The sequence below is a fragment of the Talpa europaea genome, assembly GCF_964194135.1.
Source record: "Talpa europaea genome assembly, chromosome: 8".
Taxonomy (NCBI): domain Eukaryota; kingdom Metazoa; phylum Chordata; class Mammalia; order Eulipotyphla; family Talpidae; genus Talpa; species Talpa europaea.
Window position 1 is genome coordinate 49,962,346 of NC_140075.1, and position 27,508 is coordinate 49,989,853.

Here is a 27,508-nt window from a genome sequence, read left to right on the forward strand (position 1 = left end):
CCCCCTGTGCCCGCCCGGGTATGAGTAGCCGGCAGTATCCTCCCACAGCTGGGGCCGATACAAGGAGGGGTTTCTGGCTGCTTCTAGTCAGCTCTACCCCTGGCACATGCCCCACCTCTGCCACAGCCTCATTTGCTGGGCCTGGTGACCACTTTGCTATACTCATCTTCAGAAACACTCTTAGTGTCTAGGCAGGGGCCCTTTCTCTCTCAGGGTGCCCATAAAAGCCCTAGTTGAACCTTTACCCCCCTGCCTGGTCTCACTTTGTATGTTTTTGTTTGTTTTGTTTTGTGTAGACAAACTGGGGTTAGGAGGGTGAGAGGAGAGCAGCAGGCGAGACAGGAGAGGTCTGCTGCACCATGTGGATCACCTCCCTGGCCAGGGATCAAACTCCTGCTGCAGTGGCTGCGGATAACTTCATAGTGCTGTGTCTTAATCCCTTGTGCCACCAGGGAGGCTCCCATATCTGTAAATTTTAAGGCACAGGGCCTCCCTGGTGGTGCAAGGGGTTAAGCACCACACTATGAAGCAGTCCTCAGCATCTGCAGCACAAGTTCGATCCCCGGCTATCCAGGGAGAAACCCACATGGCGCGGCAGACCTCTCCCGTCTCGCCTGCTGCTCCCTTTGGCAGTGTATTTCAGTCAGTCTGCCTGTTCTGTTCCCCACTCTGTCTCTGGTGAGTCCTCTCAGCCCGCCTCCCCCAATCTCTGGCCTGTACCCCAGCTCTTGTATGCATAAATAGATAAATCTTAAAAAAAATTTTAGGGCCTCCCCTGGTGGCGCAGCGGTTGAGCGCTGGGCTGCGAAGCTGCCTGCAGCCTCTGCAGCGCCAGTTTGATCCCTGGCCGCCTGCGAGGGTCCCACATGGCGCGCAGACCTCTCCTGCCGCCCGCTGCTCCCCTCAGCAGTGTACTTCGTCAGTTTGCCTGCTCTGCTCTCCCCTCTGGCTCTGGTGAATTCTCTCACCCTCCCACGCTTCTGACTGTACCCAGTGCTTATATTTAAAAAAAAAAAAAAAGTTAAAAAAAAATTTTTTAAGACACAGTAATAAACTATGTAACAACTAATACAACCTGCCTCCCCCATCTATCCTTCTACCTCCTCATAAAGGTAATCACTATCCTGTAGACTGAGTTTAATGTTGCCTTCCTTTATTTTTTTCAGTGTTAGCAAATATGTAAGCATTTCTGAATTATATATACTTTAATTACGTTGGGATTTTTTGGGGGAGGGGAGAGTTATGTAAATAATATCAAACTGAATTCAGTCTTCAAAGGTTATGAAATTGACCATTTAATGATGGACATGCACCTACCCGACAATTCAGCAATTTCTTACGAAGGGTATATCCGACTGCGTGGTTCTCAAACTTGCTTTCAGGATTCTTATGCTATCAAAATCCACTCCAAAGAGCTCTTGTTTATGTGGGTTGTATCTATCAACAGTTACTACCTTAGAAATTGAAGCTGGAAATTTAAAAATATTAATTAAAAATAAAATCATTTTATGGTAGCACAGCATATTTTATGAAAGAGAATTATATATATTTTAAAATTCAGGGAGATAGTTTCACAGATATAGAATTGGAAAAGGTAGTAGTATTTTAATGACCTTTTCTGATCATTGTGGATATATCATAGAGCCCCTGGGAACCTCCACAACACATGCCTGACAGAATGAAAGTGAAAATTGCTAGGAAAGTAAGGACCCCGATGGATCCTTGAGCACACTTTGAGAACTACTGCCTGAGTGAAACTTGTACATATGTGCCAGGAGGACTTGCTAGATTGTTCACTTCAGTATTGTTCATACAAGGAAGAACCAGAAACAATTCAAAGGTCACCCATCAGCAGGAGAATGAACAGATGAATCATGGTTCATTCACAAAATGCAGTATTTTACAACAGTAAAAATAAATTCTCTTAAGACTTTGTATTTGGGAAGTTTGATGTCATAACAGAGTGCTTACATTTTGACTCAGTAGTTCATTTGATCCATACAAACTAGAGTGTTAAGTGAGGCCATGCACAAAGTAGGTATTTAAGAGATAGACAAAGGAATGAACATGCCCCAAGGCTATGGATGGAGAGGCAGAGCCAGAGTCATCTAATTTCCTATTGTGACTTTTATCATGTTAAATTCTCAAACTAAAGTCTTTTCATTTTATGAGCACTTGATTTCAGACTAATGATTTAAAAACTAACTTCCTGTTACAAAATGTTTATGTCCCTGAGAAATACTTTGCAAAGAGTGGGACTTAATAAACACAAGCTCAGAGAAAATTCCACAAATTTATAAAAATCTCCCCTTTGGAAGTTTGAGATACAGAGCTATAATGAGTCCATTTTATGTCTAAACCTGAGTCTTCTTGCTGGAATAAAACATTTCAAAGCAAAATCTTCCCACACATCTGATTCACAGTTAAAAGAGAGGAGGGAACAATTGAGAGCTTTACAGAGACCAACCAAGCAACTGAAATTATCTTTATCAGCACAAAATCCTGGAGTCCCCAGCATTCCTATGAATGGAATTGTTTCCCAAAGGGCCCCTTCTCTCCAACCCCCACAGTTCTGTACAGTGTACTCTTTCAGAGTATAGGTACAAGTGGTAGCTTTACAGTGGCCCGAGATGGCTGAGCTGCAGATGTGATGGAGACTTGACATTTCTGTACTTCAAACACACCCATATATTAGTAGTTATTAATACACTGATACCCCATGCATCTGGATGCCCTTACTAGCAAACTTACTGGTCCTGAATGGACCAAGGAAAACGGGAAATATGGATTAGTGGGTGAGGAGTGCAATGAGCTAAATCCTCGGTCAGTAGATAATGACTAAAACTGAGAAATCAAGACAAAAAATAAAAGCATGCTATCTGTCAGTTTGGAAGTACATACCAAAAGTATAAAAAATTTTAAATGTATCTTTGGGGAGTAGAAAATGGAGAAGTTGTTTTCCATAGCAAACTTTGCAGAACTATTTGACGTTAAATTATGGGCATATATAGCTTTGATTAATAGATATGAAAAAACTTTAAAAATAATTATAAAACCAAAGTAAATGACCCTCAAATAGTCACATATACAAATACTAATAAAGTAAAAATGAAAACACTACAGGTTTATCTTACTAAGAAATTATGATCTAGATTTTTTTGAAACAGGAAGATGCCAAGGGTGTGTGTGTGTGTGTGTGTGTGTGTGTGTGTGTGTTAGGGTGAGCAATAATCCCAGTTTTCCAGTACTGAGTTATTTTCTGGGACCTGGGACTAAAACCAGAATATTCATTGGTTGGTTACTAGTTCTGTGATGAGTGTGTGTGTGTGTGTGTGTGTGCGTGTGTTTGATGGTGTAGCAAAGATAAATTTTTATTTTTCATAGTAAATAAAGTCTAAAACAGAAATTTAGAAACTGGAATATAAAGCATATTGCTTAGTAATATAATGACAGTGTAAAAAACAGCTAAACCAAGTGACTGTTAGGGCAAAGGAATTAAAAGTATAACATGGGATTATAGATTTTCCATCTCATCCAGGGAGAATTCACTAAGAGACAATGAGAAGGTCCTTACATCTGCACCCTCCTCACCCCCTCAAGACTTTATAAGCAGAAAACTGGAAGACAGAGAGAGTCATGTTAATAGTGACTTCTAGTTATAGAGTACAGTGCTATGATTTTCCTCTTCTCTCGCAGAGAGGGTGTTCCCACATACACATAGAGTCAGTGAAGGGTGCTCATAGGGACCCTCTCATGGGTTCTGTTTTTTCCTGCAAATAGGGAAACTGCCCAGCTAGAGACCAGTAGCATTGCAAAGAGTCACACAATGAAACAGAGAGCTGGAAAAGAGTCCTTCGGTGAGTTTTACACATGACCCTGGAGTTGGGGTCATATGTGAACCTGGCAACTGGGGTCTGCTTCTTGCCTACAGAATTCAGAGAAAAGAGATCTGGTGAAGCAGCCCACAGTGGCAAGGAAAGGGAAGAGCACATCAGTGGGGACAGATTATAGTACAGATTGTAATTCACCCAAGAACCCACATTGGTAGGTTGCTTACAAACCAAAACTAAAAAGACAACCCCAATAAGTAGACACAGTAAGTAAAAAGAAAATTCTCAGATTAAAAAAAAAAGGCTTAATACGTGAAAAGATGCTCAATTTCATTCATAAATAAAAAGGAAAGCTATAATGAGACAATAACATTCCCTTACCATTTTAGAAAGACAAGCCATTAAAAATAACAGGCACTGACTTACAACCATCCAAAATAATATAAGTGGAAAAAAATAACTTGCAGAATGATGTAACCATTTGCTTCCCCAAAAGGAGAAAGAATATAGGGGCCTCCCTGGTGGCGCAAGGGGCTAAGACACAGCACTATGAAGCTACCTGCAGCCACTGCAGCACAAGTTCGATCCCCAGCCAGGGAGGAGACCCACATGGTGCAGCAGACCTCTCCTGACTAACCCACTGCTCCCCTCAGCAGTGTATTTCAGTCAGTCTGCCTGTTCTGCTCCCCACTCTGTCTCTGGTGAATCCTCTCACCCCCCACACCTCTGGCCTGTACCCCAGTACTTGTATGTATAAATAAATAAATTTTTTTAAAAAAGAAAGAATATATATTTATACTATATATGTGTATATATACAAGCACATATATAATATACACACTATATATACATACACATATGTATATATATAATAATCATTTTTGGAAGAGTGCTAATAGTTGTTTATGGCTTCAGGAAAGGGACTGGGAGAAAAAGGAACTTACTTTCCACTGAATACACTTTATTTATTTATTTTTTAAGGTTTTATTCAGTTTAACTTTTTTTTTTTTAAATAATAAATTTTATTTTTATATTCCCCCATACAACTGCACATGCCCCATTCTGACCCCAATCCCTCCCCTCCCGGCCCCCACCCCCCAAAAAGTGTCTCTGGTTCATAGTTTTTTGTTGATTTTGATTTTCACTTTCTTATAGTTTGAATACACTTTATTTTTAATGCAACAAAAAACTTACCATTTTAACTAAAGTGTACAATCCAGTGACAGTCCATTCACAATACTGTGCAAACATCACCACTATCTAGTTTCAGGACATTCGTCATCACCTCAAAAGAAGACCTGCACTCATTAGCAATCACTTCCCATTCTCCCCTTCCCCCAGTCCCTGGTAATCACACATCCATAGATAAGAAAATCTGGACGGAGTTGCCTTTTCTGGGTTGTTCATATAAACGGAATGATGCAATATTGGCCTTTTGTGTCTGGTTTCTTTCATTTGGCACAATGTTTTCAAGGTCTATCCAAGTAGTAGCATATATCCCCACTTCATTCATTTTTTATGGTTGAATATTATTCCATTGTATGGCTAAGTCACATTTTATTTATTGTCAGTTCATAGCATTTGGGTTGTTTCCATTTTTTGGCTATTGTGAATAGTGTTGTTTGAACATTCATATGCAGGTTTATGTTTGAACACCTGTTTTTAATTCTCTTTGGTATATGTACCCTGGAGTGGAATTGCTGTGTCATATGATAATTACTGAAAACTGCAGTGACTTTTGAATGCATATATTATCTAAACAAAAATTGATTGTTGTAATAAAAATAAGTAAAGACAGATGTATTTTTTAATAATCACATTTCGGCAGCCCTGCAAAATCAGCACTGGATCATTAAGTGGTCTCCCAGGACCTGAAAGAAAAAGACAAAAACTATGGCACAGGAAGTAAAATCTAATCCAACTTTAAAATATGACTCATAGAACAAGTGGGTCTTAAGCTACAAATGCCCCGTCATTAAATGTTTCAACAGCGTTGCCCTGATGAGCGTGGGAAGGACTGTGAGAATGTCTTCTAGATCCATTACCCAAAAAAAAAAAAAAAAGGAGGTAAAGCGGTGGTTAAAGTTGGTGTCTACCATGTGATTATGCTGGTTGATCTCTTAGTTGCACATATTGTCATCGGGAGCTATGGCTCCCGCAGCACCATCGATGTCCTCTAGGAGGCAGCCCGGGAAAGACCTGAGTCCCCAAAGTGCAGCTCCCGCAGAGCTTTCACAAAGGCAGAAAGAGGAAACAATTCCAGATCTGGAGGGACACTTGCGAAACACATTTCTCAAGCCCTTTATTTTTAAAAACAAGGAGAATGAGACCCAGAGTAGCTACTGGTCGTCACACAGACTTTGAACACCGAGTCTGGAAACTCTGCTATGTTGCAACGTGGGTGTGGGGAGAGTGACTTCAAGTCTGATAGAGCTGAATTCCGAACCCTTTTCTCCCTGCCTATTCCCCCTCTCACTACTGTCCCTCCACCTAATTTCCACCATTTACTGAAATGTGTGACCTCAGGTCAGTTACTTAACTTTTTGGAGCCTATTTCATCATATAATGGGGATAAGAACATTCACCTATTGTTGATGAGGAAAAAATGATGTCATGTATGTATAGGGCCTGGCTTATGCTTGATGCAGTGTAGGCTCTCAATAAATATTTTTCCTGCAAATGAATATCCCTTCCTCCAGCCCTCTTGCCAGCAATGGTTCTGGAGGCCAAGTAAATCTTTATTGATGACATTTTAGGTGGCATCCTTACAGGCCTTCTTATATCTGGAAGGCTGACCCTGGGAGGAGAAGCAAAGGAGAGTTTGGGGTGTGAGCTTTACTTATATTTGGGTGAAAAACTCCTAGGTGAATCCTGAGGAGCCCATTACCTCCCTGCTCTGTTGTCCACACTTGGAGGCCTCCACATGTATCAGCCAAAGCTCCCCATTTCCGATATCGTGTGCCAGAAAAGTGGGGTTCCTAGTAAGGCAACAGTCTCATCCCCCTTGGCTCAGTGCCCCTGAGCATTCTGATAAGAGGCCTAGTTTAGCTGTTTCAAGTAATACAAATCAAAGCCTTTTATGAAAACTGTTCTTTATCCCCAGCTACAAAGTGATTGTGCATATCTCAAACACATCAGGGTAATAAGTGATAATTTTTATTTGGTTGCATTTATTTGGATATTTAGATTGTGTTTTCTCAGCCTTCATAATTTATATGAAATGTTTTTTTAAATTAGGTAGTAAATTGTAATTCTTACAGTTTTGTGGGGAATACAAGTTGGGGGAGAGAGCAGGCTAACTAACACTTTTTTTCATTATAAAACATATCACTCTAAGACCTAAAAATTTGCTACAGTACACAAAATGAAGGGAATAGAGAAAAGAAAGAAAATCTCCCATAATCCCATCATTCAATCACTATTAGTATTGTTAGGAGATTTTAAAAACAATTTAAAATGTACTATGTATAAAGTTGTAATCAACGGTAACATTATTTCTTATTTAATCAATGGTAACATTTCTTATTTTAAAAACTTGCCATTTCAGTACCTAGCAGTGATACTCATTTCATCAAGCATTTCCTAAATGCCTACCATGTGCTGACTGGGGTACAAAGATAAGGTAAATAGTGTCCTCTCTAAGATACTGTACCTTCTCCTGTCTCTGCATTTTTAACTTGTTTATGTGTTGCTAAATGGCATTATTAGCAGAAGCTCTGAAAAGGAGGAGATACTGATAGATTAAAGCAGGATGGGGGATCATGTCTGGTGAGGGCAAGGAACAGCCAAGAGCCTGGTGTAACTAGAGTGATAGGAGGTGCTCAGTCAGTACTTGCTGAATGAAAAATTATGAATGAATTATCCCAGCATGCTGTGCAAACACTCTGAGTTAATCCTGAGGGTGCCAAAGTAGCTCTGAAATTGCATCTCCCTTTGCCTCCTTTCTTCCAGATTTTAAAAAATGTTTCTGTATAGACGCTATCTTCTTGAAATCGCCAATGAATTTTTCAAGATCCCATTCCTCCCATTGTCCCCTCACTTTGCTTTCCATTTAACTGAGAATCTGTCCATTTGGACTCAATCTGAATTTTTGAGTTTTTTTCTTCTGGGTCATTTACATGGGTCTCTGCACCGTTCTTGGCCTGATTTCCTCAGTGCCTAGGACTGTACATGTTTAATGAAGTATTTGATGAAAGATCTCTTGAATGAGTGAATGAATTTCTCCTGATGAGTTTCATCAGTCCTTGACATCTCCCTTCCACTAGCCTTATCATTGGTCATCCCATATCAGCTTCATTTACCTGTATTTTTTTTTTCTTGAACCTACATGGTTACTATGAGTTTTTCACTTGTCTGCTTCTTTCCTGGAGAAGTGCCAAGTACTACCTACCAGGGGTGTCTCATTATACACCAACTTTCTTTGGACTTAGAAGCACCTCATACTGCATCCTGTCCCGCAATACCCCTTTCCAGGAAGGCTGCTCCGGGAAACCAAGGTAAGATCAGAGGGCAATTTAGCCATTGTGAGTGTCTCCATGACAGGAGGGGCTCCCTGGTCCTCAAGAGTCTTACTGTCCTGAGCTTCTGTGCCCTTCAACCCCAGTGCCAGAGGCACACTGACCCAGTTCCTTTGGAAATACTCTCTCTTCATCCCCCAAGCTCCCTTTCCTATTGTCCAGTCACTCAAGCTCACAGGAAGGTATGGAGATGGCTTTGGGGAAGGGCAGGAATAGGTGCTAATTTAGCAGAAAGGAGATTGGAGGAGCTGGTTTCCTGGGCAGTGTCTGACCTCTTTAGTTGAAAAAGGTGTGGCCACCTTCTACAGGACATGGAGTTACCAACTTTGTGTCTTTCCCCCACTCCTGTACTCAAGAATCCTTTCAGTCTTTGCCATCCCCTCTGTAACAATGGCCAGTTGCAAAGATGTTATCTTTGTCTTCCAATGTGAATATTCTAGTAGGCTTCTCCCCAGATATTCTCTTCTGGAGGCCTAGGGCAAAAGTAAGAGCTTCAAGAGTATGCATAGAATGAAGTTGGTGACTCATGTTTATTAGGATCGTACTTTATGAATGGCAAGAGTCACAAGTTCTACACATCACCCCCATTTTATAGGGATTGGGCCTAAGAGATTCAGAGAGAGTAGGTCACTTGTCCAAGGTCACACAGTTATTACATTTATTAAGAGGGGCCCTCAAACTCATCTCTGTACATTCTGTCCATCAAGTCACTGCACTCAAGGGTCAAACATTTACTGTGAACCTACTATGTGGAAAAACCTGGAGCCAGTACTGTGATAAACATGTAGGTGAATGAAGAATGGGTAGCTCTTGCACTCCAGGGACACAGTTTCTAACTGGCATGTGTTGTGAACATGAAGAATTCTATTCCAAAGTAGACAGAAACAAGGGCTGTCTCTGAGGTACAAGTAGAATCTCGTAAGAATGTAGATGAAAGAGGAAGATCAATTTCTGTGTGGAAGAGAGAAAGGGAGTGAGAGGAGGAGGAGGAAACGGGCGGGAGGGAGGAGGAAAGGAGTGGGGGAAGAGAGAAATATGAATGATATGATGCTGGGGAGAATTTCTCTAGAAGATGGGCTTTGTGTTGCATGTTGACAGACAGGAGAACTTCCACAGGCTGGAATGAAACAGCATTAGTGAGAAGCCAGGGTGAGGGCATTTAGGGTCTGCTCAGCAGTCAGGCCTATGTGGGGGTGTGGAGAAAAGCAGGCTGGCAGTTTTTTCAGGACCAAATGTAGGGAGGCTTGATGCCAGGGAAGGGTTCAAGCTTGCTTCTGGGAGCAGTGGGGAGCTGCTGAAAGCTCTGATGGAGACCAGGCAGAAAGAGATGATGCAACTTGGCAGTGAGAACTGGCAGAGAGGTGGGGATGAGGCCTTTGTGTGGTTTGTCCCTTTTTTGGCCTCCACCCACTGCCAGGCTGATCACTCAGAGGGGACAAGAAAAGGAGGAATGTTTCCAGCACTGGGTGCTCCCTTGGCACAGACTAAGCAAAAGGCCCCTTCAAGACCTGGGGGAGGGGTTCAGAGGAGGAAGTGGCGATGATGTGTGTTTTTGGTTTGAGAGGGGACTATAGGAAATACCGAGTGTTCCTGAACTAGGAGGAGGAGGTAGGCAGGGGAAACAGAATAGAAACACATTCTGGGATATGGCAGGAACATCTCCCCAACTCAGACATAGTAAAATAAGTGTCCTCTACTCTTACATATTCAGACTCATTTTTTCTGACTGAAAAAAAATATTTTGAAGAAGTACAGATGAATTTTAGCTTCCAAGTGCAGTAAAAACTCAATGAAATTGAGAACCTAATTGCCTAAGCATTCAGTTCACCAGAATTGCTTTTTGATTCAATTATAAGAAAAGAGGGAAATGACCACAGACAAGTTAATTTCAGGATATCAATCATAAAAACAGCTACTATGGATGATGCCAGGCAGAATCAGCACATGCAGATGGTGACTCAGTCTAGGACCTATGGGAGGAGGGTGGGGAAAGCAACCCCCCAAAAGTTTGCTCCTCCCCTTGTCATGTTCTCAGAGGCCCTAAATCCTGAAGAATCCAGTATATAATTCAAAAATTTAAGAATATTAGAAATAAAATGTAAAACAGAAAAATTATACATATGCTACTGTGCAACTACATTCTCTGCAAAATTCTTAACTACATTAAAACTGAACTCTATCCCTTTCTTATCTGCTTTGCTGATTCCTTAACCAGCAGGCCCTCATTGGCCTGTCATTATACCCAGTAGACCACAATGTTAAGGATATTTCTTGGGAGGAGGGGGAGTCTTGAAACTGTTTGCCTTTCTAAGAATCCCTATTGAAAATGAGAAGATGCAAGGGGTTAAGATGCAGCACTATGAAGCTATCCACAGCCTCTGCAGCACGAGTTCGATCCTGGCCAGGGAGGTGACCCACATGATGCAGCAGATCTCTCTGTCTTGTCCACAGCTCCCCTCAGCAGTGTATTTCAGTCAGTCTGCCTGTTCTGCTCCCCACTTTTTCTCTGGTGAGTCCTCGCACCTCTGGCCTGCACCCTAGCTCTTGTATGCATTAATAAAACAAATCCTTAAAAAAAAAAAAAGAAAAGAAAAGGAGAAGATGCTAATATTTCAAGGCTGTAGAAAGGAGGGGGGGAAAGACTTAGACTCCACAGCCTGACTGGCTGTAAGACCGTAAGTAATTCCTTAGTCTCTGGGCCTCTGTTACCTCGGCTGTATAAATGGAGAGGCAGAAAAGAATAGTGTCCCTCTTACAGTGCTCCTGAGGATGAAATCAGTGAATGCACAGAAAGCATTCAGAAAGAATGCCCAGCCCAGTGAGTCTCCAGCACTTTACCTTCACTACAGTTCCATGGAGGGTTATCCCTACCATAGTTAGGTGCTGTGAGGCTCAGGGAAGGCAGGACACTTGTTTTAGAACACACAGCTAGGAACTAGATTAGCTAGTTTGACTAAAGACGGGGCTCCTTCCCTCCCATTGCAGTGCACGTTTCCCTGAGTGGGGGAATCACATGAGGCTTAAAATGTTAAACATTAAAACATTTAAAAGATATATTGTACTTTTTTTTGATAACCACTGCTACAAATCTCAATAGGATGAAAAGAGTATACAGTGAAAAGTAAATTTCTCTCCCTCCTCTCTCTTTTCTCACTGACTCTCCCTCCCCAGAACTAACAGCTATTACCAGTTTCTTGAGCACCCTTCCAGAGTAGCTTCAGGCTGAGTTGCCAGCTGCTTAATGCACATTATTTACAACATAGTGCAATTCCCTGAGGGCCTCACATGTGCCAGGAACTCTGTGCTGGGGCTTCTGCTGCCTTCAGAGGGCTCACTGGCTAGAGTTTGGAGTTTGTTTACATCAGGACCTGTTACACTGCTGTGTTCAGTGCTTCTCCCTCTATAGCCATCTCTTTCCCCAGTGGAACCAGCTTGTGGATCCTGCATGCTAGAAAGGCCAAATGAGATGCATGAAAAACTTCTCTGGTTTGGCTTTGCATAGACTCGGGCAAGCCAGGAGCTCTGTGGTGGCAGGAGCCGGCCAAAGGACTCTGATGCTGAACAAACTTGTTACCTCTCTGGCAAACTCCTGACCCAACCAGCTCTCTAATCAATCTGTTCTAAAGGCTCTTAGGAAGGAGCGTTTCCACAAGTCTTGTTGCTTCTGGTCTCTCTTTCCAGCCTGAAAGTACCAGCTATCCCATGGATAAATACCCTCCCTCTGCCCTGCTTCTAATTTATAACTGGGTCAACCATAGCAGATCTTGCTAGATGATGTAATCATAAAACATGTTTACGCCCTTTGGTGTGATCACATAAATGCATAAATTATAGATGTTGGTAACTTTAGGAAATGGTTCTGACCCTGACACCTGAATCCCTGTCCTCTGTTTCCAAGCAGTAAGTATTTGGCTAAGGGAAACAAAGGCATCATTTTGGAAGCAGCTATTCTTATTCCCACTTAGTAGATGGAGGTTCCAGACCTGGCTGCTGGACTGAGGTCCCACAGCAGGCCAGTGGCAGAAGTGGGAGCCCAGCCTGATTGGACCTAAAACCCTACTTCTTTCTGATGCATCAGACATTTTATGAAAGGATCTGGGAATGTAAAATCTTCTGGATATTTGAGAAATTAATTTTCTGGTTAGCTGAATTGTCAGGTTAGATTAAGGTTAGGAAATAAGGAGAGAAGGGAGAAATGGAGATTCTTCACCTAAGAAGTCTTACCTCATCAAAATTCTACATCTTAAATTATTTGTGTTTCTCCCTCTCTGAGCTGGGAGCTCCTCCTGGGTAGTTTCAGGGATCCAGCCATGATTAGGATCGGGGAAGTCACATCTGCATTCTAATCTCTTCTCCCAGTCTCTAGCCATGTGGGCACTGTGGTTTTAACTTGCATTTTCCAGATGACTAATGCCGCCGAACACCTTAAATATGTTTAATAATTGTTAGTTTCTTTCTTTACTCTGTTTTAGCACTTGTCTTTCCGTATCCTGGTGTCCTTATCCCCTCTCCCAGACCTGGCAAAATGCAAGCCTGAATGATGCCAGCGTCCTGGGGACCCAGATTTCTCTGTTTTGACATTGCTGTGTTACAGAGTGTCAGCAGTCCTTCACCGTCTGTCTTCTGACTACACTGCCAACCTTATCTCTCAGTTTTCCATCTCCGTAACTCTCCAGCCAAACCAGCAGTCTTAGAGCCTCTCTGAGTCTCTGAGTTTTTGAAGATTCAGTTCTCTCTTCCTATTCACTGCCCCAAACACTACCTGCTTAACTCCTAAGTATCAACTAAGACCCAGGTCACTTGTCACTTCCTCCAGGAAACCTTGCCTGATGCTTTCCCCTCCCCCACATCCACCCACCAGCCTGGGTTAGTTGTCCCTTGTTTGTGGCTAAGCAACATCCTGTACTTCCCCTCCAGCACTTATCACACTGTGTTGCAATTGCCTGTTTGCTGGTCTGTTTCTCTTGCTCTTTTCCTCATCCCTTTGAGAATGAGACTTTGTGCTCTTCAGTTTTATATCTCATGAGCCTTTGCATCAGTGACATTGGTGGAAAGAATGATCTGGCTCAAATCCCTTTATAAGGACAAAAATCTAGCCTTCTGTGCCAACCATGCGAGAATCAATGACTTCAGGCCATCATCTCCCCCATTAATCCTCCTATTTAACAAGGTCTCAAGGAAACAGACATTTGTTGAGGGGGCTGCTCTATGCCAAGCACCAAACTAAGCCTTTTACTAGTGAAATTATTTTCACGGTGAAAAAGCTTAAAGCTCCTAGCATAGACAGCACTTTGAAATTCAGAGCCTCTGCTCTCCGGTCAGCCAGTGAGCAAGCAAGGGGAAAGAAGCATTATCACAAGGCTTTCCATCTTGATAGTGGCAAAGAGATGTGAATAGAGAAGGACCCAGTTAGCACTGAGCCTAAAGTCCTGGAGCTCTAAGCACTGATCTTCAGTGCCCAGCATATGACAAGAATGCAGACAAGAGTTGTTGATAAATGAAGACAGAAAGTACAGTCTGGAAGCCTAGAAGACCCACCTTTCTTTCTCAATCTTACCTAATATATTCTACCTCCCTCACATTTCTTCCTTGTGTTGATAAACAAAACTGGACATACTGAAGTATTTTTGTGTTGGACAGCTGCTCACAGTGCGAGCCAAGGAGGTGATGCTTATATTTTCTGTTCAGACTTCATTGACTGAAAATGGTTACCCCTAGCAACAGGAATTTCTAGTTGTGAACCTAGGAGGAAAAGAAAGTAGACAGGAGGGAACAGTTAGCAGCCTCTGCCACAGGGTCTAAGGATCTTCTTGTACCTACTGGTGTCACCGGGTGGCCATGAGCTATTATGGATGCTCACTCTGCATAGACCCTTGGGGGTAATTTAGTACAATCCCCTGATTTTACAGCTGGGATACTGGGCCCAAAGAGAGAAGTGACTCCATCACTGTTAAAGAATTGCTTGGGGGTCTCCCCGGTGGCGCAGTGGATGAGCACTGGGTTGCGAAGCTGCCCGCAGCCTCTGCAGCGCCAGTTCAATCCCCGGCTGCTCCCCGGAGGAGGGTCCCACAATGGCGTGCAGACCTCTCCTGCCACCCGCTGCTCCCCTCAGCAGTGTACTTCGGTCCTTCTGCCTGCTCTGCTCCCCACTCTGGCTCTGGTGAATTCTCTTACCCTCCCGCACTTCTGACTGTACCCAGTGCAGTATAAATAAATAAAAATAAGTCTTTAAAAAAAAAAGAATTGTTTGGTGTTAAAGTTATGCTGTTTTGCTTAATCCATAAGTGCTTTATCTGCAAGATAAACAAGAAAACCTTCTCATCTCCTTCATAAAAGTGTTGTGCAGTTCACATTTCAGTGATTAAAAAAAAGTGGTAGAAGCAATACAAATTAAGATGTTGATGGTACAAGACTATTACAAGAGTACAGTGATTCACCAGTGACTCAGAAGGCTGTCTGTGTCCTGTGGTCCATGATAATCTTCACCATTAGGAACTTCAGCTAGCCCCTTGGGCTATCCCATAAGATCATTTAGCTGACCATTTCTACTAGGTGTGAAACTGCCTTCTTTGATTAAAGACCAATTACTAATTGTGAATATTTGTGCAATTATTTAACCTTCTTTGAGCTTCAGTTATTTCATTATTAAAATAGAGATGATAGGGCATCCCTGGTGGAGCAAGGGGTTAAGACACAACCTATGAAGCAATCCACAGTCACCGCAGCAGGAGTTCTATCCCCGGCCAGGGAGCTACCCATATGGCACAGCAGACCTCTCCTGACTCAATCACTGCTCCCCTCAGCAGTGTATTGCAGTTGATCCACCTGTTCTGTTCCCCACTCTGTCTCTGGTGAATCCTCTCACTCCCCACACCTCTGGCCTGTACCCCAGTTCTTATATACATAAATAAATAAATCTTTTAAAAAATAGAGATCATAATACTTTCTGCTCAGGTTTGTTGTGGAAGCTAAAGAAGGAATGAAAACCATTTGATATCTATCTGGCTCCTAGTTGGGACCCAATAAATGTAAGTTTCTGTTCTTATATCATTGAGGTCCTTTCTGTGAATACTTAGGGGACCATTACATGTAATGACTGATGTAATCACTTGAAAGGGGCATTTCCAACAACATTTAATCAACAAGATTAAAAATATTTGCAATTGCTAAACTAGGTGCCTCAGATCCACAGAGGAAAAGCATCTGTTCCCAAGGGAGGCTGAAATGAAAACAGAAAATAACAGCACCATGTGGCAAGCTGCAGGGACAGAGCGAGTGGTGGTGGCTGGGGGAGCCTTTGAAGTCAACTTGAATGACTGATGGAGAGCTTCCCTGAGGAGGTGATATGCTTGGTGGGGGAAGGAGTAGGAGCTGGCCAGGTAGAAGGGAAAGAGATGGGGGAGGATCCAGAGGTGTGAGAAAGCACGTTTTCTCTACTGAGAGAACTATTTTAGGTACTGCCAGAACAGTAACAACAAAAAGCTTTAGCGGAGAGAAGGGACAAGTGACTGATGGCAGTGGGCTTCAGATTTTGTCTTATCAGAGATGAGGAGCCATTGAAAAACTTTGGGCAGGGAGATAATTGGAAAGAAGGGGAGACTGACACTGGGGATTTTCCTGGTTGCTGAAGCCCTCACCCATTCATTCAACAAATAGTGAGGTCTGCCTTGTACCAGGTTGAATTGCTGGAGCTGGAAATCAGCCAATGAACAGGAATGGCGAGGTCTCCGCTCTCATGGAGGAGAATGACAATAGATAAACCAGTGAACAAGCAAGGGAGTATCAGATAAGTGCTGCTTGGAAAATTAAACCAGGTGATAGAAGAGGCCCTGAGCCGGTGCTCCTCACTCCTCCCACACCTTCTGAACACTCCCCAAACCTCCTCCAGATCTAACTTTGGTTTCCCAAGGAGGCTTGGCTCCTAGAAAAATCTCTAAGGTAAATAATTAACCCAGCTCTCTGAGTGCTTCCAAAAAACCTTGCCTGAATGAAGACAGTCACAGCTAGTCTTTCCCAGGAACGGTCAGTTTGTAATCCGCGCTTTGGGACCACCCATTCTGTCAGAAGTCTCAAATCTAAGGCTTTGATGGGTCACAGCAACCTGGAGACTTTGCCTGCATAGGTTCCCATGGCAACGTTTGACCTCACCCCTCCTTCCCCTCCCTGCCTTTATTTATATCTCCTTTAGAAAAGACACATTCGATAGTATGGCTGGTATTGTGCAAATCCTTTTCTCTTTAAAATCGGAACTTTTAAAACAAGCCGGCAGTGCTTCTGGCAGGAGTTGCCCTCCCGCCACCACCCCTCCGCGCCCCCCCGCCCGCTCCCCCCCCCCTGCCTCCCCTCCCCTTGAGCGGGAGGAGGGTGGTTGGAAGCCGGGGATCCACGCCGAGAAGATTCCCTAGCGCTGCAGCTCAGGCCAAAGGCTGGCTCCTCACCGCCAGAGCTCATGGTATGTGTGTCAGAGCTCGGTGCTGCCAAAGGGATGCCGGCCAAGAACAAAAAAGTGAACGTTGTAATAAATGTAGCTGAAGAAAGGAGGGGCTGAAAAAGCCGATTTTCCAGTGTGCCCTGTCGTCTTCCCTGGTTTAACATATTTATTCATGGAGAGATTATTTTTCATATATATGAATATATGAATGTATATTTTTTATATATATATGAAAAATTTCAAAGACACAGGAAGTTCGCTGTGTTTTAGGGGTATGTAACCAAAGCCTCAGGGAAGGCCTTTCTGATTTTGCCCAGCTTCTCCATACTGCCTGATAGTCATAGTTTGCACCCTGGGGATTATTGCTGTCACCAATGACTAAATCAGGGACCCTACTCTGAGAGCTTTTTTAATTGTAGTTGCGGAGAGAAGACACTAATGAAAAGGTTTTCTTTTTCTTCTCAGTAGTTTCCACTTTGCAAGGTGCTTTCACATTCTGGATTCCAGTAAAATAATAAAAAAATAAACTCAGCTGAATGGAAATTCATAGATCGCCTGGGGGTGGTGACAGTGTGTGACCAAATAACTGATATGTATTGGGTCACTTCCTAAACTCCTGACCATGGTAGACATTGCTAGTCCATCACTCACTCATTCATTCACTATTGAACACACTTATTGGACACCTCCATGTCCCATATTGCTATGTTAGGAGTACAGCAGAAAACCAGACAGGCTTGTTTGCTACCCCTTCCAACCTCCAAGGGGGAGACAGACATTAAACAAATAATTACATACATGAAGAATGTTTTTAAAAAGCAGAGTGTGGGGACAGACAAGGGCATCACACACCTGGAGGCTAAGTTGGGAGTGGAGCAGGGTCAGGAGAGCCCTCTCTGAGGAAGTCGTGTTTCAACTGAGGTCCAGAGAATAAAGAGGAGATAGTTTCTGACAGAGTGAAAAAAGAAACATCACATCCCAGCATGCAAGATAGCACAAGTCAAGGCATGCTGCATGGATATTAAATGGGATGTCGGTGTCCAGAGGAAAACAGAGGTTGGTCTGGCCATACCTAGTCAGAAACCTGGGTTGATATGAGGAGAGGACTGAGAGGTTGAGCAAAGGTCAGATTTATTGTTTATGTACCTCTTTCCTAGGAATTAGGTGAGAGAGAGAAAATTATTTGATGCCTACCGCATGGTGGCAAGCCTCATATTGTCCTTGTGATATAAATATTATTTCTCACATTAAAATAAAAAAGGCTTGTGAGAACTTGAGGCACTAAAGTTGACCAGTCCTGACAACAGAGGTAGGATTTGAGCAATTGCACTTTCTACAGCTTCTTAAAACCAAGGCTTGTTCCAACCTAAATCAAATTAAACCTGGAAAGTGACATAAGAGCTTTGACAGAGGATCCGAAATATTACTTGAGGGGCGGGGTGGTTAGAGATGGCCAGGTGAGTGGGCACCACCAGGCAAATGAGTGCAAGGAAGAAAAGGGGTTTGGGGTATGAGGATACTGGGAGGCTTGAGAGGTGACGCAGAGGGTATCCCTGGGCTGCTGTGAAACTGCACCGTGGGGAGGTGCCCTATTCCAACCACTACCCAGCCCAGCCCAGTTAATCATTTCCTGACCTTCCTTCCTCCTCTCGCCCGGTGGACAGGATTGCCACATCGGCTTTCCCCCTCCCCTTGCTCGCTTCCTGGCCCTGTTGCTCCTTCGCCTGGTTTTACGAGGAGCCCCAATTTTGAGGCAATATTTTTTATAGCACGGGACGAATTCAAGGCCAAGTCCCAGAGAAATCGCGGGTTAGCTCAGTATTACGCTCGCCCTAGCGGTCCCTTGAGGCTTGCCCCCAACCCTTTTTAACCAAGATGTCAGAGAGTCGGGCAAAGATTAATTTACAGACTCAGATTCGCCCGCGTTAAAAAAAAAAAAAAAAAGAGGGGGGTGGGTGCGTAGGTGGGACGGTAACAAAAACAGGCAAAGTGGTGCAAGGCTTAAGCGAAGTATTGTATGTGAAGTGTCCGGCTAGTTGACCGTAGTAGGCATTTAACAAATGTTAGAGCCCTTCCCTTATTATCACCTGGTAACTGGGACCTCATCTTCAACAAACCCAGGTTACCTCTCAAACTCCCAGCTGTGGTGAGGTATGAAAGTTTAATTTCTTAAACTTTCTCGTGCTCGGGGTAACGGAGATGGTGAGTCACAGTGACAGTGTTTAAACCCAGGTTCGTGGGCGTCCCCGCGGGCCCAGCCACGCAGCATCCGGGTGGCTGGCCAAGGCCACGTGTTCAGAACCCAGAACCGGGTTAGTATAGCACCTGCAGCAGGGAGCAGTCACACTGAATCAGGTCTTTTCTGAGACCTACTTAGTCCCTTGGGCCAACCCGGAGCCAGGCCCTTAACCGCTCTAAGCTTGTGTCTTTGTGCATAAAATGGGGGTTACAATGTGTGTCTGCCCGAGTGGTTTTTATTTTCTTCTTCACACTTTCCTGTGTGGTCAGATTTTCTACCACGAAGTCACGGTATAGTCAGACCACTAAACACGACGCAGACCAGTTTTCTCTGACTGCGAGCGCTCGCCGGGTCGCAGTAAACGCAGCGGACCCGCCCCGCGCGCCCGGGCGCGGCGCCCCACGCTAGCCGAGCGGAGGGTGGCCTGGGTCGCTCGGGGCTGCAGAGTTGGGAAAGTCACTTCCTCGCGCTGCGGGGCTAAGGCACCCCCGGGAGCTCCGGGACTCCACCCCGTGGGAGGGGCTGGAGGCGGGGCCGGCCATGGGGGCGGGGCCGGCTCAGGGGCGGGGCGGGGCCGGCTTGGGAAGACGGAAGCCCCCAGTCTGTGGGTGGCGGCAGAACCCGGATCCCGGAGTTTCACGTTCTCCGGAGCGGGGCTGCTGGAGTCGGCGCGCGGGAAAACCCGGCTCCCGGAAGCCTTTGCTTTCTTTGACGCAAGGCTCGGGACGCAGCCGCCGTCGGCCGAGCGCCGGGCGAGAAGCTACCCCAGACGGAGTCTCGAGAGTGCCTCGGTTCCCACCTCGCCCCGTCCCGGAGCCTCGGCTCTCCTCGCCGCCCTCCTCTCGGCCATGGAGTGTCCACACCTGAGCTCCAGCGTCTGCATCGCCCCGGACTCAGCCAAGTTCCCCAACGGCTCCCCGTCGTCCTGGTGCTGCAGCGGTGAGTGCGGCCCCGGGCGGCCGTGCCGTGCACCCGAGGCCCCGGCTCCGCCGGGCCTGCCGTCCAGGAGCCGCGGGCGGCCGGCGCGCGGACTCCCGGAGGGGCGCGGGCGAGCGGGGCCCGGGGGGCCGGGGCGGGGTACGGGGGAGACGCGCGGGCGGGCGGGCGGCGCGGCGGCGGCTCCTTTGTTTCCCGCGGCCCGACGGCCCGGCCGGCGGGGGAGAGGCCGCGAGCGCGTGGGGCTGGCGGCGGGCGGGGACCCGGGCCCGCGCGCCCGCCCCGCCCTGCGGCGCCCGGGGCTGCGCTCCCGGGTGTCGCCGGGCGGGGGGCGCCGGCTCGGGCGTCCAGCCCCGCGGAGCCCGCACGTGCCGCGGGGCCCGGGCGGCGTCCCCGGCTCGCCGGGACGGGCGGGCGCCGCGCTCCAGCTTTGTGTGGCGAGGGGCGCGCGGGGCCCTTCGCCGCCGGCTCGGCCCGGCCCGGCCCGGCTTCCTCGCCCGGCCCGCGACTCGGCTGCCGGACCCACGCCGGGCGGGAGCCGCGAGCCCCGGGAGGCGCCGGGCGGCCCAGGCCGGAGTCTCCTCAGCCGGGAGGGGAAGTTTGAAAACAGGCTCCGGGCCGAGGCGCTGGGGAGCCCGAGCCGACAGCTGCTCTGGAGGGGCGGCCCGAGCTCGTCCTGCCTGTCTTTCGGTGGTGGGTTTTTATTTATTTATTTTTTTTTTCTGGAATTGCCTTGGGATTCCCGACGTCGCGCGCTGCGGAACGGCTGCGGGCTGTGCGGGAGGCGCCGCGTTCCCGGGCGTCAGGCCCCCGCGGCTCCCGGGAGGCGCCCGCGCGTCCTCATTGTCTGCGCGGCCGCTCGGGGTCGCGCCGGCCGCCCGCGCCGCTCACTTCCTGGTCGGGCCCGGCCGCCGCCGCCGGAGTCTTTGTTTATTAGCTCCGAGATGGTCACCCGTGGCTCGGGCTGTGGCGTGAAATTTGAATGGCGCATTTCAGAGATTTTAAGATTATTTGAATGAGGGGAGAGGGCTGTGGTACGCGTTGGCTGTCTGACATTTCTCATGCTGGGCCGCGGCGGAGAACATACTTTCGAGGACGCCCGAACACTTTTGACAGGTTGCTTCAATTGTGATTATTGTCCTTGGAGAAAAACATAGGTAACGCCACAAAGGAAAATGTACTCTAGGATGAGGAATAGATACAGCTGCGGTTTCCTGGAGCTCTCAGAGGTTTGCTGTTTTGCTTACCTTTGTAAAAGATGATTTTTTTTTCCCCCATGGAGCCTTTAGAGATGAACCGGTTCGTTGGTTTTTACAGTGCACTATTGCAATCTTTTTATTCGCTACATAAATTTGTATAAATTAGCTCTTACCTATGACTGTGTCTTCCACGGTGAATGTTGACTGTGGAACAACAATAAGGTATATCAAATTCAAAGCTTTACAGACCGGTTGGTGGTGCTTTAGTTATCATTGTAGGCTGTAGCGCTTTAACTGTAACTTAAATGGTTTTTTTTTCCGAAAGAGGTTTGAAAGGAAAAACCACCAAATACTAGGAAATGCCTGCCCCATGAGGAAGGATGAAATTGCTCTTGCTCATCTGTAGTAAGCTACAAGGCTATCAAATGGAAGTTAGCACACTTAACGGCTTTTTCAAGGTAAAGTCACATCAAATTTTAAAATGGCCTCACTGGGCACATGCCTCTGAAAAAAGGAAGCGTTTATGCACGTGGCAGATACTCTGTCCTGAGTCAGTCAGATACTGTGTTGTGAGTCAGTCTCGTCTTTTTCAGTCAGGGAGACCTCTTGCCTGTGAAAAAGAAGTACAGAAAATTGAGCTTCTCTCAAGGAACTTAAAGTGGAGCATAACTAAGAGAGACTGGTGCAACGACAAGAACAAGCCAGTATGTCTGGTCTTAAGGGAGGGGTGATTTCTGGCCAAGGAGCAGAATGGCATCTTTGCATCTTGCAACAAAGTTTGCAGCTTACATTGCTTTGCCAGGTTCTAGTCGTGTGCTTGGATTTGTAAAACTAATAAAGCTAGTTTCCCAACTTTTTGGAGATTGTCCCTTCTGTCCACATTCTGTGAATTGAACCCCTTTTATGTGGGCGTCCATTTTGACCTGTTGGCATCCTTTCCTTGATATAATCAAGTGTTACTGTATTGAGCTGAGTCTTGTTCTTGCCTGTCTGTTATTTCAGTGATTAAATGAGTAAATCTGTGAGTTCTTAACTAATACATCATCTGGGAGTGTTAAGCATTCTGATAGTTAATGGCTAACACTCTTGTAGTTTTTTTCTGGGGGTGGGGTGGGGAGGGGTGTGCGCTAGGGGCCCAAACTGGTAGCCTCTGTGTTGAATAACGTTCTGACTGGGCATTGAGTCTGATTACATTTTTATTAAGGAGTGAAAAAATCCCTGTTTTGGCACTGACACAATAAAAGTAATGCCCTTGCCTTGTTTTCTTTGGAGCTTTGCAATTATACCACAGTGAGAAAGCCTTAAGGCAGCCAAGCAAATTGCAAAAGACCAACATCCTTGGCTCTATTAGCTAGCAATACATCCTTGGACAAGTAGTTCTCTTTCCTTTGCCGATCAGTTCCATTTTCTGGAAAAAAAAAAAAAAGTAACGCTTCACATGTGCTTCATAGGATTACAAGGTGATTTTTGTGAAAACGTTGAGAAACTCCTATACACTTTTCAAGTAATAGGTGGCATTATAGGCCAGAACATCTCTATAAAAACATTCTGAATACTTAAATATCTAAAGCCCCTTAAATAGGATCTAGGGACAGACTAGCTTTGTGCTGAATTATGCTTTACAAGGAGGTATATTACTCAACAAGATTTAGGGATGTAAGAAGTAATTATACTTTAACTTGAGCTTTGCATCTATGGAAGGTACTGTGTATTCGGTTATATAATTGTATACTACAGCCGTTCTCAAGCTTTTTGTTTTCAGGACCCTTCTACACACTCTTAAAAATGAACCCCAAGGTGCCTTTCTTTGTATGACATATCCGTTGATATATTACTGTACTAGAAATTAAAACAAAAATGTAAATATTAGATTATTTACAAGTAATAATAAATTGATTAGCTATTAACATACATAATAGTTTACATAAAATATACTTTTGAAAAGGAAAATTTAGTGTGGTGTTTTTACATTCTTGTAACTTTGTTGCCTAGTTTAATAGAAGACAGCTGGATTTTCATATCTGCTTTTGCATTCAGTCTCTTGAGGTATCACACATCAAGCTGTCTCTGGAAAACTCCACTTCATGCTTGAGAGAGAATGAGGATAAACAATAAAAGTAACATCTTGATATTATTTATGAAAATAGTTTGACCTTAAGTATCCCCTGCAAAGTTCTTGGAAACTCTGAGGGAACCAGGACCACACTTTGAGAACCCACTGGTCTGCAACAATAGTAACAATTACAAACACCTGCTCTTGAGAAGCTAGCTTTAAACTATTAGAGCAATTCTTAAAGCTTAGTTTGCTTTAAAAAAATTCCACTCTAGTTGGAGTGAGACAGGAAGCTAACTGGTTTGAAGATAAATTCATGTTGAGATTTAAGGTAAATGTTGAGAATAGCAAGTTCCTAATAAGGTAAAAGCTGATTTATGTCTAATCTTTGCTAACGGCATTCTGGTTTTAAATGAAAAAAATTTAAAATAAGAATTAGGACATTCTCTCAAGCTTCTTAAAACGTGCACATGCCAGATGTTATTTTCAGAAGCTGGAAGCTTGAGTATTTCTTTATTTTTATGGTTAAAATTGTTGTTTGAACCAGTGGCAAAATACAGGGGGAAAAACAGAAATTGTTTAAAAATATACCTTAAACACAACTGTTTTAATAACTAAGGAAAGGCAAAGACCAAGCCTTTGGACTTCAGGAGTTTGAGTTAACTAGCCAGTTAAATTTGAGATATTTTAATAGCATACGCATTTTTCCCTGATTAATTCTTCAAAGAGTTGAGAATGCCTCTTTAAGTTTCCAGTACACACTTGCTCTCACATTACTCAAGAAAAGTAAGTGTAGATTAAGTACATGGTCTGCAATTTTGGGTGCATATTGAAGACAAACTTTTGGGTTTTTTTTTTTTTAAGATCCATTGACTAATTGATTTCCTTACCGGTAGTAATAAGTTTGTAATATGCGATAGTTTGTGGTAAAGGTGAGAAATCATCGTGAAGGAGTACTGGTTTATTTTGTGTCCTATTTCTCTCATCACAGATATCTAAAGAAGATTCTTGTACACCATATAGAGTAAAATTTGTAGGTAGGATCAGTCAATTTTTTCCGTCGTTAGGTCAAATGCACTTACTGCCTTTTTAGTAACACTCAAATATTTATGAGGTGCTTAGCATTTAAGATTCTCAGTAAATATTTGCTTGATGAACTTTCTTCCATTTAGATTGTGTCTGGGATGGTGTTTAATTTCATGTTGAAAATAAATGCTAAATTCCCTCTTTGCCTACTCCTCCTTCCCAGTGCTTTCACCAGTCCTCACTCTCAGTATTTTGGTTTGTAAACTCTGGTTTGTGAGCAAATGGTCATCTGCAGTGTTGTTACCATAATGAATTTGTATTCTTTTCACATGTTGTGTTTATAGAGGGCAAGTGGACATTTTAGTAATGTGATCGAGCAGCCAAAAATCAGTGGACAGATGATACTTTTTTCAAATTAATTCTGAAGATTAACATTTGAATTTTATATATCTTTATGAGGATTTTTTAAGAATTGGTAATGTTTAAGTCAAGTATAATTGTTTTTCTAGACTTTCTGGTTGTATTCTTTTCCACCCCCACTTCCCAACTTTAAAGCAATCTTAGCATATTTCCAGTCTTTGAATAATTGGTAGTAGATGTGGAAAAGCTGGAATTCACAGTGTGTTCCACGTATTTGTTTCAAGAGGTTGCAGTCTAGGGAGTGAGCCTGACATTTTGCTGTTGTGAGTTTTTGAGACGCTGATCAGAAGTTATTTTTTCAAGTGGTATTCCTCATGTAGTAGTATATTCTTCACAGCCTAGCAGGAGAAAGGGTAAGGTTGAGAGGAGAATTTGAACTCTGTTTTGGTTTCCCATTATTAGTTTATTCTCAAAATAATTCCTTCTCCTCATTGTTTGCTTTTACAGAATTAGCTGTAGGCTCTTATAACATCCTTTTCCCTCCTTGAAATTCATGCAATTTCCTTCTTTACTGGAATATAATAGATTAATTTTGAATTATTCAAACTAGATTTAGAAATACATTTTATAGTGCTTGTAGCTCAGTAAGCAGAAGAGCAATTTGTAGCTCAATGAGTATTTAAATTCCACTTTTGAATTTTAATTGAGTTCCTTTTCCCACAGGTAGTAAATTACGTGTGTATTCTCCCCTAACCTGCTTTGCTTTTTTCTTTTTGAGCTATTTTATATATTTTCCTTACTTTTAAAAAATTAGTCTTTTATTAACCTGGAGTTTCTGACTTACCTGCCTCTGTAACTTATGAGTTTTGTGTTCAGCCATGGCCTTGTATTAGGCTTGTATCAGTCTTTGAAATGGAAAATAGGTACAGTTTAACTTATTTTAATATTTCATGTTTATTCACAGCTCCTTTAGACATGAGAGCAACTGTATTCTAAGTGTTTTAATAGAGCTTTCCTGGACAGATGGCTTAGAAGGAAGTAGTTTGATATTCACGGCAGGGGCTAGTACTTTTTGGAGGGTGTATTTGTGATGAAGCTTACCTTGATTGACAGTTCAGAATGCTGAGAATAGCATTAAGGACAGTAACAGCTTGTTCATCTCACCTAGATATATTTTGTGCCAAAGACCTCTCAAGATGCTCTTAGATTTGTAGTAGTGATTTTTGAGAATGTAGTTAAGAGTGGGTATCTTTTATACAGATGAAATTTACCTAAAAATTGTTCATTGCAATTGTCTCTTGAAATCTTTTGGGATTGCTAAATGAACTTTGGCTTAGAAACTTGTACATAGAGATCATCTTTTAACTGGTGTGAGTGCAGATGTTAGTACCTGTAGCAATTCCAGATGTTTTCTCATCTATTAGTTTTACTGAGTAGGAGGAGAACTGAGAACATCAAGTAACTTCAAAGTAGTTTGCTAGCATTTAATCCTGACTAATTTAATTAACTACCCATCCTTGTAGTTTTTCCTGTTTTATAGATTGTGAAACTGAGACAAAGCTTAAGAGAGTTGCTCAAGATGCTTGAGGGTATTAGAGATAGGCCAAAGCTTAAACTCAAATACCATTCAAACGATACTTTCAGCTTGCTGTTTAAAAAGCGGGTCTTTTTTTTTTTTTTTTTTTTGTCATCCAGTAACTTAATGCTTGAAAATTTAAAGGATTTAAAGTGTTTGGAAAACTTGAAATAATTCCTTTGAAGATTTTTGGCATGAAAATATGTTTTAAATTCCACGTTTTGAAAATGAAGTGATTTATTTTAAAATTGTGTTTGATCGACTCTTCCTTCCCTTGTTTATTGATTAAAGTGCAGGCAAGTTGGAACAAGATTGGTAATACAGTTAGAAGAAAACAATTGTTTTGAATGTCTTAACTTTGTTACAGTTCACATCTAATTTTTTTTTTGTAGGCTGAAATTCATATTACTTTAGTTCAGATCTGGTAAACCAACATAACTGAAAAAAAAATGCAACAACTTTTTATTTATTTATATTTTGATGTGCTTCTGTTGTTGCCCTTTCCCATTTTTTCATTTTGTTTATTATTGAAGAGATTTTTCTTGGAGGTGGCTTGTTGTGGAGTGGAAGAGGGACAGAATTCCTGAAAGACGCAGAATTTTGCTTTTGCCTTTGGCAACTCAGAGGTTATTTGACTCTTTGCTTTTTGGCACTCCACTTTGTTGATTCCACTTAGTTATATTCTAAGATTTTCCAGTTGCCTTTCTTGTAAGAGTTAATTATAGTCTTTAGACTGCAAAGCTTAAAGCAGTTTTCCCTCTCTTAAGATGCACTGGGAAAAAAAAAAGGCATATGTGTGCTGTTTCCAGATGAATGAAATGCAGATGAGCTTAGAAAGGCAATTTTGGATTTTGAAAACAATTGTTGAAATTAAACTTGGACATTGAAAGGTAAAGCTTATAGTTGTCTAAATGTTTGTATTAGATAACTGCTTTATAATGTATACATGCTAGCTAAATCTTATAAGACCCCTTTGAGGAGGGAATTGAGGATTTATTTTTAAGATGAAGCCATTTGTATCTTTGAAAACATAATAAATTAGATTTTATCTGGAGACTTTGTACTCTGCTCTGGGATTGGATAGCTCTATCAATGGGCTGTTTTCTATTTTGAGTAGATGTTCTGTCCTGATATATTTTCTTTGTTCTAGCTGGGTATGACTGTCTTGTAGAAATCTGCTTGTTTATTTATCCTTGACCCACCCTGAATACTCTTAATTTTTATGGACTGTTCTTGTACTATCTTGTCATCAGAAAGAACAGGCTACCAATTAATAGTTATATTCCTGCAGATTTAATTTAACTGATCATAAGACAATACACTTACAGTTTTAGCTTAAGT

The 27,508-nt window shown here is 43.4% G+C and overlaps 1 protein-coding gene across 3 annotated transcripts in view; it reads left to right on the plus strand.

Annotated features, from left to right (window-relative positions):
- Positions 1-19,865: 19,865 nt before the first annotated feature.
- USP3 (ubiquitin specific peptidase 3) overlaps positions 19,866-27,508 on the plus strand; it is a gene marked incomplete at both ends in the record, with an annotated part of 89,943 nt that continues 82,300 nt past the window's right edge. For all 3 annotated transcript variants that reach the window (XM_084239483.1, XM_084239484.1, XM_084239485.1), the window contains one exon: positions 19,866-19,956. In XM_084239483.1, coding sequence (XP_084095609.1) covers positions 19,866-19,956 — 91 coding nt within the window. The remainder of the gene's footprint in view (positions 19,957-27,508) is intronic.